Source organism: Zootoca vivipara, chromosome 10 (genome assembly GCF_965207765.1).
Source record: "Zootoca vivipara chromosome 10, rZooViv2.hap1.1, whole genome shotgun sequence".
NCBI classification, from domain to species: Eukaryota; Metazoa; Chordata; class Lepidosauria; order Squamata; family Lacertidae; genus Zootoca; species Zootoca vivipara.
Genome location: NC_142593.1, coordinates 54,094,765 through 54,106,586, shown reverse-complemented (window position 1 = coordinate 54,106,586; position 11,822 = coordinate 54,094,765). Strand labels below are relative to the sequence as shown.

At 44.3% G+C, this 11,822-nt stretch overlaps 1 protein-coding gene across 1 annotated transcript; it reads right to left on the bottom strand.

Annotated features, from left to right (window-relative positions):
• On the bottom strand, positions 1-4,919 carry IER3IP1 (immediate early response 3 interacting protein 1). Its single transcript, XM_035100596.3, has 3 exons — positions 4,739-4,919; positions 936-1,037; positions 1-181 (listed from the first exon to the last, which is right to left on the bottom strand). Exons 1-3 carry the CDS (start codon positions 4,827-4,829, stop codon positions 126-128), a joined length of 249 nt encoding a protein of 82 aa, XP_034956487.1. The 5' UTR covers positions 4,830-4,919; the 3' UTR covers positions 1-125.
• Between the last annotated feature and the right edge of the window lie 6,903 nt (positions 4,920-11,822).

The following is an 11,822-nucleotide window of genomic DNA, read 5'->3' as shown; positions in this document are numbered from 1 at the left end:
TAGAAATGGTGTCTTTATTGAAACAGATGTGTTGCTTCCAAAGCAAAGCCAAATTGAATCCTAATGAATAAACTGGTCTGCAGTCTGTTAGAGATACTGGGAAGGTTGATTTGAAGACACCAACTTCAACCAAACAACAAGAGCAGCACAATTGTAATGGTGTTCACTCCAATTAATGGCACTGCAAAGAAAAACAGAAAGGGTATTACAGTTTCTCAACTAACGACAAACATAATATTGCATTAAGCGGAGAATAAACTTCAAGAACAAGGACATTCAAGATCATTTTCTGCATGCAAGCGTACAAAACAACAATTTTAGCAATGCATTTTATAAAGCAGGAGTGGAAACCTTTTTGGCTCCACAGGCGAGATCTAGATTCTCTCAGGCCGAATTTGCTTAAAGGAAAAAGCACTTTAATTTGGGATGCCCCTGCACTCCCATTTCAGCTCAAAAAGGTGTGGCAGTGAAGGCAGGGGGTTGCGGTCAGAGAGTCTCACATGCTTCAGGGAAACTACAGCACTGAGTAGATGGGTTAGGGGAGGCAGGATCAGAAAGAAGCAATGATGCTCATAAGATTGACAGGACACAGGGACAGCAGAGTAGAGAGACATTGGTGTTGCCACCACATTAGTTTCACATGGTTATAACTTATAAGGTTAGTGAATAAGTTAACAGCCTGATTCTATTAGTCTGCTAGGCAGGATTAAATGTGAAGGTCTTTATCCTGGTTAGTGCAACACCATTTGTCCTGGTGTTGCACCAGTGCAACCAAACAGGAAGGTGCACAGATGTAGCAACTCAGGACAATTTAAATTAGCCATCAGTGTGTAAAAGCCACAGTAATACTAGGTATCTGGGGTATGGAACACAGTAAAACAAATCCACTCACAACAACATATTGCTTAAAAATAGCATTATTTTGTCCACCTTACCTCTCATAACTGTTCGTACAGATCGAATAAGGTTCATTAACTGTCCTTTAATTCCTGGCTCTTCTCCAAATCCTCCAATTCCCTGGTCTGTTCCCCAGCCAACTATAATTCCGAAATTTTATTTTTGTTAAGTAAACAAGCAAATACATAATCTAAATTATCAGTCATATCAACCAAAAATGTATTTTACAAATGGAAGCATTTTAAGCCCAAATATGGATAAAACGCAGGCTTCTAACCTTTGTTTCAATGCCAGAAACCCCATTTGAAATTATAATTCAAACTGGATACATATTCTAGCGGGGATTTTAACTGCAGTTTGATTTTATAGCTTTGATCATTTTTTTTTCTTTTTTGTGTTGTATTTCTTGTATACCGCTTTGGAGACTACCCTGTTTCTCATATTTTAAGACATACCCATAAAATAAGCCATAGCAGGATTTTTAAGCATTCAAGGAATATAAGACATACCCCGAAAATAAGACATAGTGATAGGTACAGCAGCAATGCCGGCCGCGGCAGGAGGAGAAGGAAAAAAATAAGACATCCCTTGAAAATAAGCCATAGTGTGTTTTTTTGAGGAAAAAATAAATATAAGACATGTCTTATAATATGAGAAACACGGTATTGTAGTTAAGTGGTGTTTAAATAAATAAATGAAATAAATTTAATGCATCATGAGAGAAGCAAAACCACCAGAGACCAGAATTTCAGAAAACTATGATTGTCTAGTATTTCCACCACTGATTAGACCCAAGAAGCCCAGCTAAAATATATGAAGCAAAACCTTCAAAGCACTTCATCTTTGTGTACTGCCCCCACAATGATTTGGTCAAAGTTTGCCCTATGGTATTTTGTTCCAATGCCTCTCCTTACTGCTTCACTGCCACAATTAACGAGATTACAAGGACCACTGATCTAGACTAGCAATCACAATTAGATTTCATCTGAGCAACCACAAACCCACATGAAGATGATCTGAAACTAGAATGAGTGAGTTGACAAGCGATTCAAACAACTGTAAGGCAGGGCAGGAAATAGCCAAAAAGATCTTGTAAGGAGAGGGTAATAAAAGTTGTAATTAAACTTTATGTGAAAAGTTCTGTATCGTTCCACTTCAGCCACCTTTATCATTAACTAAAAAAAGCTCCAGCCTACACTGGCTCATTTGGTACAGATGGCATTTCATACCCCTTTTTTTATATATAAAAAAACCAAACAAACACACCACCATCACTTTTCTGCTTTACTTTTACATTAACCTTTGACTGGGAGGCTAGAACCATTTCTTGACAACTACAGTATAGTGTGAGGTGAACTATAGTACTGCAGCTCTACTATCAAATTGCTTACTGAGGGCAACTGTGTTGCACCCAGGGCAATACTGACAACCCACATCTGCTCCTACAGCACAGACAGCTGCAACTGTAGCAACTCTGGTGCCAAAGCATAATACAGTCTGGATAGAGCAGGGTTTCCCAAACTTGGGTCTCCAGCTGTTTTTGGACTACAATTCCCATCACCCCTGACCACTGGGCCTGCTAGCTAGCGATGATGAGAGCTGTAGTCCCCAAGTTTGGGAAACACTGGGATAGAATCATAGAATTGGAAGAGACCACGAGGGCCATCCAGTCCAACCCCCTGCCAAACAGGAAACACCATCAAAGCATTCTTGACATATGGCTGTCAAGCCTCTGCTTAAAGACCTCCAAAGAAGGAAACTCCACCACACTCCTTGGTAGCAAATTCCACTGCCGAACAGTTCTTACTATCAGGAAGTTCTTCCTAATGTTTAGGTGGAATCTTCTTTCTTGAAGTTTTAATCCATTGCTCCGTGCCCGCTTCTCTGGAGCAACAGTAAGCAATCCTTCTCATTCCTCCATATGACATCCTTTCATATATTTGAACATGGCTATCATATCACCCCTTAACCTTCTCTTCTCCAGGCTAAACATACCCAGCTCCCTAAGCCGTTCCTCATAAGGCATCGTTTCCAGGCCTTTGACCATTTTGGTTGCCCTCTTCTGGACACATTCCAGCTTGTCAGTATCCTTCTTGAACTGTGGTGCCCAGAACTGGACACAGTACTCCAGGTGAGGTCTGACCAGAGCAGAATACAGTGGTACTATTACTTCCCTAGATCTAGATGCTATACTCCTATTGATGCAGCCAAGAATTGCATTGGCTTTTTTAGCTGCTGCATCACACTGCTGACTCATGTCAAGTCTGTGGTCTACCAAGACTCCTAGATCCTTTTCACGTGTACTGCTCTCAAGCCAGGTGTCACCCATCCTGTATTTGTGCTTTTCATTTTTTTTGCCCAAGTGTAGTACCTTACATTTCTCCCTGTTAAAATTCATTTTGTTTGCTTTGGCCCAGTTGTCTAATCTGTTAAGGTCATTTTGAAGTGTGATCCTGTCCTCTGGGGTATTAGCCACCCCTCCCAATTTGGTGTCATCTGCAAACTTGCTCAGGATGCCCTCAAGCCCATCATCCAAGTCATTGATAAAGATGTTGAATAAGATTGGGCCCAAGACAGAACCCTGTGGCACCCCACTAGTCACTACTCTCCAGGATGAGGAGGAGCCATTGATGAGCACCCTTTGGGTTCGGTCAGTCAGCCAGTTACAAATCCACTGAATGGCAGCATTGTCTAGCCCGCATTTTACCAGCTTCTTTACAAGAATATCATGGGGCACCTTGTAAAAGGCCTTGCTGAAATCAAGATAGGCTACATCCACAGCGTTCCCTTCATCTAACAGGCTTGTAATTTTGTCAAAAAATGAGATCAGATTAGTCTAACATGACTTATTTTTCAGAAAAATTTTTTAAGAAACTTATTTTTCACAGTTTCTTTCTAGGTGCTCACAGACTGTTTGCTTGATGATCTGCTCTAGAATCTTTCCTGGTATTGATGTCAGGCTTACTGGGCGGTAATTGTTTGGGTCCTCTCTTTTCCCTTTTTTGAAAATAGGATAGGGAGGGGAGAAGATTCCCCTCTCCCCAATGACTATTAATGTTATGTTAGTTGTGATACAATAAATAAATAAATAAAATGCCTTACACAAAAAGTTGAATATATATATATATATATATATAAAACCTGTCAGGCAGGCAACATTTGAACAAGAAGTATTATTTACAAATTTCTCCAGATGGCGCCTGCATGTAATGCCCACAAATGGATGCTTTAGCTGAGATTCCTGCATTGTAGGAGATTGCAAGATATGACCCTTGGGATCCTTTCCAACTTTGCAATTCTACGAATCGTAGAAGGAACCCCCGAGGGTCATCTAGTCCAACCCCCTGCAATGTAGGAAACTTAACATGTGCCCTCCCTCGATCCACTTTTAAAACCGATACCAGTCCCTGCTCAGCTTTACAGATGCGCTAGAAGTCTCTTTTATTGCTGCCCCAGTAGGAGAACAATAATAGTAATATTAATAGTAATAACAATGCTACTCGCAGGTTTCTCTGTCTTTGGGGCATTTGGCCAGGCCCCGTGAAGCCAGAATGATGGGTAGGAGGGCTCACTGCCCTGATCCATCAGAGCTCTTCTTATGCCTCCTGGGTCCTAGCCCTGCGCTCTAACCACTACCCCACACTGCCTCTCCCTACGAATGACTCGGCGCTGATCCTTATAATTAACGTTATGGCGACGTCTTAAGGATGCCACGTGGCCCCAGAAACCCCACCTACGGCCCAGGCCCTCCGCCTTCCTCCCCACAAACTGAGGATGAGGATGAGGCCAGGACCCCTCCCCCCTCCCTTACGAAGCCGGCCCCGAGGCCTGGCCGACTCACTCCTGCGGAGGAAGCGCTCCTCATGCAGCACCGCGATGGCGTTGACGAAGAGCAGCGCGGCCTGCAGCAGCGAGTACAGCGTGAACGCCATCGCTGCCGCCGACGCGGCCGGGCGAAGCTCCTTCCTTTCCTTCCTTCTTTTACCTCAGGACCAGGAGGAGATGGAGCAGCAGCGCGAGCGCCGCCGTCCAAGCGCATGCGCGAGACGTGGCGCTGGACGTATAAAGAACTCTGAGCGAGGTGAAAGAACTACAGCTCCCGTCGTCCCTCTCTCATTGGCCTATGCGGGCTGGCGCTGATGGGAGACGGAGTCCCACGGCCAAAGAGGGACAACCGCCCCGAAGTGACGTCAGAGGAGGCGAGGTCTCGTGGTTAGGTTGCTCCTCGCGGAAGAGTCGAAGGGAAGGGTTTGGTTTTCTTTTCCCGCCTTTTCCTCGCCCCTCCCCTTTCCTGAGGGGGCGGGGCCAGGAAAGGGGAGGAGGCTCTATAAGGGGGAGGAGTCGTCGCTTCAGGACCCGGGGAGCGCATTCACACGTGCACACGCGTCTGTTGAGGGGACTGGTGGTTATCGTTAATAAGCCGCCTCGCGCTTGCTGTGAGGCGGGGTGGGGACATGTTAAGCCCAAGAATAAAGGCTATTACTATTTCATTACAGTTCTTATAAAATGAGCTTGAGATGATGGGACGCTTTTACAGTTACAAAAACACAAAAATACATCACAAGCAAAACAATAATAAAACATACACTTTTAAATAAATTAATACTCCACAAGTGCTGGGCTGTGTCCTGTAACATCGCCTTTATTGCTAGTTTTTTTTTAGTACCCTTATATTAGATGTAATTATGATTTATGTGGAAATGGCTTAATTTGGCTGTGTACTTTTCGATGATTTATTTATTGCTTACGATTGCTGTTACGTTGGTAATTATGTATTTATTTTTAAGGTCGTGAGCGTTAAAAACTCGGGTCCCCTCCCATATCAGCCACGAGTGAACCATACTCTCACCTCACCTGCTTTTGAGGGTTTTCTGAGATGAGAGATACAGTATGGTTCACTCGTGGCTGAACTGGGACCCGAGTTTTAATCCTAGTCATCTTCTTTTATGACCGGTTGATTGTGCATTCATCCTGATCTGTTTGTGGCAAGGTTAGATGATGTTTGTCAAAGCAAGTGCTACCCCCACACTTTCACTTTTAATTTTCTTGTCACTTTCCTAATTGCCTGATATTTCAGAGAACTAGGCTTGTTGCACAAGAGCTTCCAGATCAGCTTTAATTGTTCCAACTTTAGTTTGCTGGCATGTGATTCAATCCCACTCAAAAAGAGCCACGGTCTTGGAAGCACCCACAGTGAACTTTGGTCCAGCAGTATCAGGCTAATTTATATCACAAGATTATTGTGAAGATAAACCGGGGGGGGGGGAGAGAACCATATCTTATTTGGCGATCACTTGTAGCCGGGTAAGATTGTCTTCCTTGAACACGGTCTTAACAGTGAGTCTGTAAGTCACTGTGGAGGCCAATTCTGGATCCGCACGTCCTTCCACAGTGGGGACATAGGTTTCCGGGCGGGAGTTGATCACGGTGTGGATTTGCCAAGCGTACCTTCCTCTTCCTTTCGTCCCGAGTTTGAGCATCTTCAAAGCGCGTCTTCAAAGAGCATCTTGGAGCGCTCTCAGGCCAGTGTTTCCCAGTTGTCGGTATTTATATTACATTTTAAAAGATTTTCCTTGAGAGAGTCTTTAAATCTCTTTTGTTGACCACCAGCATTACGCTTTCCATTTTAAAGTTCGGAATAGAGTAGTTGCTTTGGAAGACGATCATCAGGCATACGCACAACATGGCCACCAGTCCAACGAAGTTCATGTTGAAGAATCATCACATTGACACTTGGGATCTTTGCTTCTTCCAGTACACTGGCATTAGTCTTCCCAAGTGATGTATAAAAATTTTCAGAGACACCACTGATGGAATCTTTTGAGGAGTTGGAGATGGCATTTATAAGTGGTCCATGTTTGTCCATGTTTGTCCAGAGACAGCTTTTCCTGGTCATGTGTCCAGCACGACTATACCATTTCTGGTGCAATGTGCCAGAGCCCATGGAAACACCGTTTACCTTCCCGCCACAGTCAGGTTGCATACAAGCATACAGTCAGGTTCAACACCTTGGATGAAATGTGAAATTAAACTGCCTATCAGTTTCTTCAGATTTCTCAGTTTCTAGCTTTATGAGCCAGAGCCTATTCCCCTCCATTAAGCCATTCATAATTTTATAAATGTTTTCAGTGTCTTACCTTAGTCATTGAGTTGTCTGTTTGTTTGTTTGTTTGTTTGTCCAAGCCCAAGCTTGGACATAGCTCTAAGCCAAATGATGGGTTAGCTCCAGATAGCATGGTAGCAGGAAGACCAAGAGAGAAGAGACGTAACCACAGTTTGACACTCACACATGGTGTGATCCAGGTCATAGAGAAGGGACTCTAATTCTTGGATCATTTTGGTTGGTTCTGTAAGAGATGAGATTTCTACCTTTATTTTCATGGCTCTCTACACACAGGTGAGATTTCCAAACCACAGAGAACATCTCCTTTCAGTATTGATTGTTATTTTGAAAGTGTGAGACCGGTGAGCACATTTTACTATGTACTTAAACTAGAAAGAAAAATTGCAACCTAATTAATGTGCACGCATTGAATGACTGTATAAGTTGGTTTTTTTAAAAAACAAACCAACACACACACATTCACTTTAAGTAGCTAGCATTACTATTATAGCTTTGTAGCTGGTTAATTTCACTATTGTCTCTCTTAATATTTTTCATTTTTAGGGGCGCTGTGGTCTAAACCACTGAGCCTCTTGGGCTTGCCGATCAGAAGGCTGGCAGTTCAAATCTGTGTGACGGGGTGAGCTCCCGTTGCTCTGCCCCAGCTCCTGCCAACCTAACAGTTTGAAAGCACACCGGTGCAAGTAGATAAATAGGTACCACTGCGACGGGAAGGTAAACGGCGTTTCCATGTGCTCTAGCACATTGTACCAGAAGCGGTTTAGTCGTGCTGAACACATGACCCGGAAAAGCTGTCTCCGGACATACACGGAAGCTAGATGAGCGCCACACCCCATAATCGCCTTTGACTGGACTTAAACGTCCAGGGGTCCTTTACCTTTACCTTTTACTATTACAGCTTTGTAGCTGGTTAATTTCACCATTGTCTCTCTTAATATCTTTCATTTTGCTGCTGGTGTAAATAGAGTTTGAAATAGTAATTAAAAAACTCATCAGGTTCTAATTGTTATTTACCTAAAATGCAGGTGTCAAGATTAATAATGGATTCCAAGCTAAAACAATTATGTTTTGTGTTATATCAACTGTGTGTGGCCTCTGGGCACTACTGTAATACAGATAACAAACCAAATAATAACTGGAGCTCAGGGATACTATACAGCTAGTGATGCATAAATAGACAATTTTTTCTCACTTATATTTTCCATTTTGATTGGTGGCAGGCTTCTGATTTGCATCATCGCTGTGATTTTATTTCGCAGTAATCATACAGTATATGAACGCCTTAATTCTGAATGGTTGACAGGTTTTATTACCCAATCAGAGCACAATGCCTGGCGATATTGCTGTGCTTTCATAGCAGCTATGAAATCCTTCTGTCTTGATAGGAAGGCTTGTATAGCAGTGCAAACAGAGGACAAGGACAGTGAAACATGGGTTCCATTGTGTTTTGTGCGAGAGGACTCCTGCGTACAGGGAACTCACAACTTACACGCATTTAACTTGTGCGCATTCAGCTTTACGTGCTTGGCCATTTAAAAAAGAAAAGAAAATGGGATGGGCATTGGGGCCGTAGCTGTCAAGTTCTCCCTTTTTTAAAGGGAAATTCCCTTATGCTGAACAGGCTTCCTCGCGAGAAAAGGGAAAACTTGACAGCTATGATTGGGGCAGGGGGGGGGAGAGCTTTGGCAATCCCACCCACCATTGAACCTTTGAAGTTTTGACTATGTGATTTTTGGCTTAAGGCGCTATCCCTGAAATGTAACCCCGCTGTAAATAGAGAGTTGCCTGTACCTTGAACAGGGTAATCACATACAGTATTTCTAGGGTGTTTTTTAAGTGTTTTTGGTATTCTGCTTGAACTGTATAATACTTTTGCTCCTAGGTTTCCCCCCCCCAAGTGACAATAAGCATGTCTTTTGCCTGGTTTTGCAGCATTAAAGTGCATGAATGGTGACGTCCAGTGTCATATGATTAAGGGCCCCCTGGGCTCTCACTTGTGGGGTGCCTCTGGGCTCTGTCCTCTCCCCTATGCTTTTTAACATCTGCATGCAGCCGCTGGGAGAGATCATCAGGTGGTTTGGGCTGGGTGTTCATCAGTATGCAGATGATACCCAGCTCTACCTCTCTTTCAAATCAGAACCAGTGAAGGCGGTGAAGGTCCTGTGTGAGTGCCTGGAGGCGGTTGGAGGATGGATGGCAGCTAACAGATTGAGGTTGAATCCTGACAAGACAGAAGTCCTGTTTGTGGGGGACAGGAGGCGGGCAGGTGTGGTGGACTCCCTGGTCCTGAATGGGGTAACTGTGCCCCTGAAGGACCAGGTGCGCAGCCTGGGAGTCATTTTGGACTCACAGCTGTCCATGGAGGCGCAGGTCAATTCTGTGTCCAGGGCAGCTGTCTACCAGCTCCATCTGGCTGAGCTCCGTGTAACATTTTTCAACGTATAGTGTGTCCTAACATCACTATACTACAGGTGAAACTCGGAAAATTAGAATATCGTCGAAAAGTGCATTTATTTCATTAATGCAACTTTTCATTTTTTATTTTTCTTTTAATTTTTACAAATGCCTTCTTTTGGAAATTACACAGTAATAAAACAAATAATTACAATAATACAAAAATAAACATCGCTATTACATTTCATGAATTACATTCCATTTATAATTGACCCCCCTAATGAAAAATTATTACAATTACAACAAATAAAGACTTGACATATCTTGCTTTGCATGTCATGCACATGGGCGTACCCAGGATCAAAACTAGGGGGGGGGCAAGGGGAGGGGCCAAGGCACGGAAGGGGAGGGGCCACAAAGTGGGCGGGAACAGCGAACTCGTGCTCCGCCGGGCTGTGCCCCTCCCTAGAAGCAGGGCTGGTGGGCGGAGGCGGAGCCCAGCCCAGCGGAGCGCGAGTTCGGCGTTCCCGCCCACCGCGCCGCGCTCCCTGGTTCCCCGCCGCGCTTGGCCTTGCCTGAGGGCGCGCCGGGGAGCTGGAGGGAGGGTGCGGCGCGGTGCGGCGGGAATGGCGAACTCGCGCTCCGCCGGGCTGTGCTCCGCCTCTGCCCACCAGCCCTGCTTCTAGAGTAGGGCAGCTGCCCTAACTTGCCGCATGGTGGGTACGCCCTTGGTCATGCATCTATCTAATAATAATAATGATAATAGTAATAATAATAAATTATTATTTGTACCCCGCCCATCTGGCTGGGTTTCCCCAGCCACTCTGGGCGGCTTCCAACAAAAAATTAAAATACATTAAGATGTCACACATTAAAAACTTCCCTGAACAGGGCTGCCTTCATTTATTGGTTTCACCTTTTAAGTTGCATTACTGAAATAAATGCACTTTTCGACGATATTCTATTTTTCCGAGTTTCACCTGTATGTGTTTCCTCCCACTGATGATATGGAATGAGGGTGGGGAAACAAGCAGCAAAATGATGTCTGGAGGACGGGTAAGACGTACCTGACATTACAGAGAGTATAGCCTCTTTTCTCGATATAAAGGAGTGTTTATGTACTATTTCCTCTGATAAGCACATTCTTCTTCTTTTGCAGGATCATCAGTGCAAGGAGACCCTACTTTAAGAAATTCAGCCGAGTGCCATAAACGATGGCAGAGGCACACACAGAGCTAAGTTATATTTGCTCTCCTCGATACACATGTGTGAATCCCATTAGTGTAAATGGGATATAAATGTGTATATATTGAGAGTAAGATAGACTCACAAGAAAGGGGGGACAGGTATCGGACCTACAGTATCTGGAAAACACAGAATTAGAAGATGGAGCATGTGTGTAGAAATAAACAGTGTTTGTGCTAGAAAGCTCCAGTTGTTATTAGGATAGCATTATCCAAGCTTACAAATTTATTTGGGTTACGTAGCATTCTGCTTAGATTTCAGATGGTTTTTCCTGTAGCTTCATATGATGGCTTTGAGATGCTGCCAAAGTCCAAAATTAACATGCTTGAAGGAAGAATTTTCCCAGCTGGCAATTCTCAATTGTACCGTGAATCAAGCTCCGCTGAAATTCTTCACTTATTCATCATTAAAACCCAGTCATATTATGAGTGTGTGTGCCCATTTTGTGCCTGCCCAGTCGGCATTAATTGAAGTGGGCATCCTGAGTTGGTAGCTGCTGGTAGCATGAGCTCAAAATGCAGGTCTCAAATGAAACTGGAAGTGACAACTTTTAAAAATGGGATTGTGTTTATAGGACAGTACCTTGGCTCCTGGGCAGTTAATATATGTTTGTGTCTGGCCAACATGGTATCCTTAGGTACACATGGGCACAGTGGCACTCTGGAGGTCTTCCTTTAGTCATGAGATGGTGAGGGTGGTTGTCTGACTCTGGTGTTGCGGCGCTCATCTCGCTCTATAGGCCGAGGGAGCCGGCGTTTGTCCGCAGACAGCTTCCAGGTCATGTGGCCAGCATGACAAAGCTGCTTCTGGCGAACCAGAGCAGCGCACGGAAACGCCGTTTACCTTCCCGCCGGAGCGGTCCCTATTTATCTACTTGCACTTTGACGTGCTTTCGAACTGCTAGGTGGGCAGGAGCTGGGACCGAGCAACGGGAGCTCACCCCGTTGCAGGGATTCGAACTGCCGACCTTCTGATCAGCAAGCCCTAGGCTCTGTGGTTTAACCCACAGCACCACCTGGGTCCCATCCCATGACAAGTACATAAAACTAAAGGACAAAGTTATGCCCTTTTCCAATTTCTCTTTCAGCTCTATGTGCTTTCCAAGGCTTGTGGATCAGTCCTATCCAGATCCTTTGCAAAAAAAAAAGTATGTGTGCATGCC

Bases quoted from the DNA above. Each gene is read 5' to 3' on its own strand.
- IER3IP1 (XM_035100596.3), bottom strand. From the start codon at position 4,829: ATGGCGTTCACGCTGTACTCGCTGCTGCAGGCCGCGCTGCTCTTCGTC. The intron at 1,038-4,738 runs GTGAGTCGGCCA...TCGGAATTATAG, and splicing joins GGAGCGCTTCCTCCGCAGGA to TTGGCTGGGGAACAGACCAG. The intron at 182-935 runs GTAAGGTGGACA...TTTTCTTTGCAG, and splicing joins TGTACGAACAGTTATGAGAG to TGCCATTAATTGGAGTGAAC.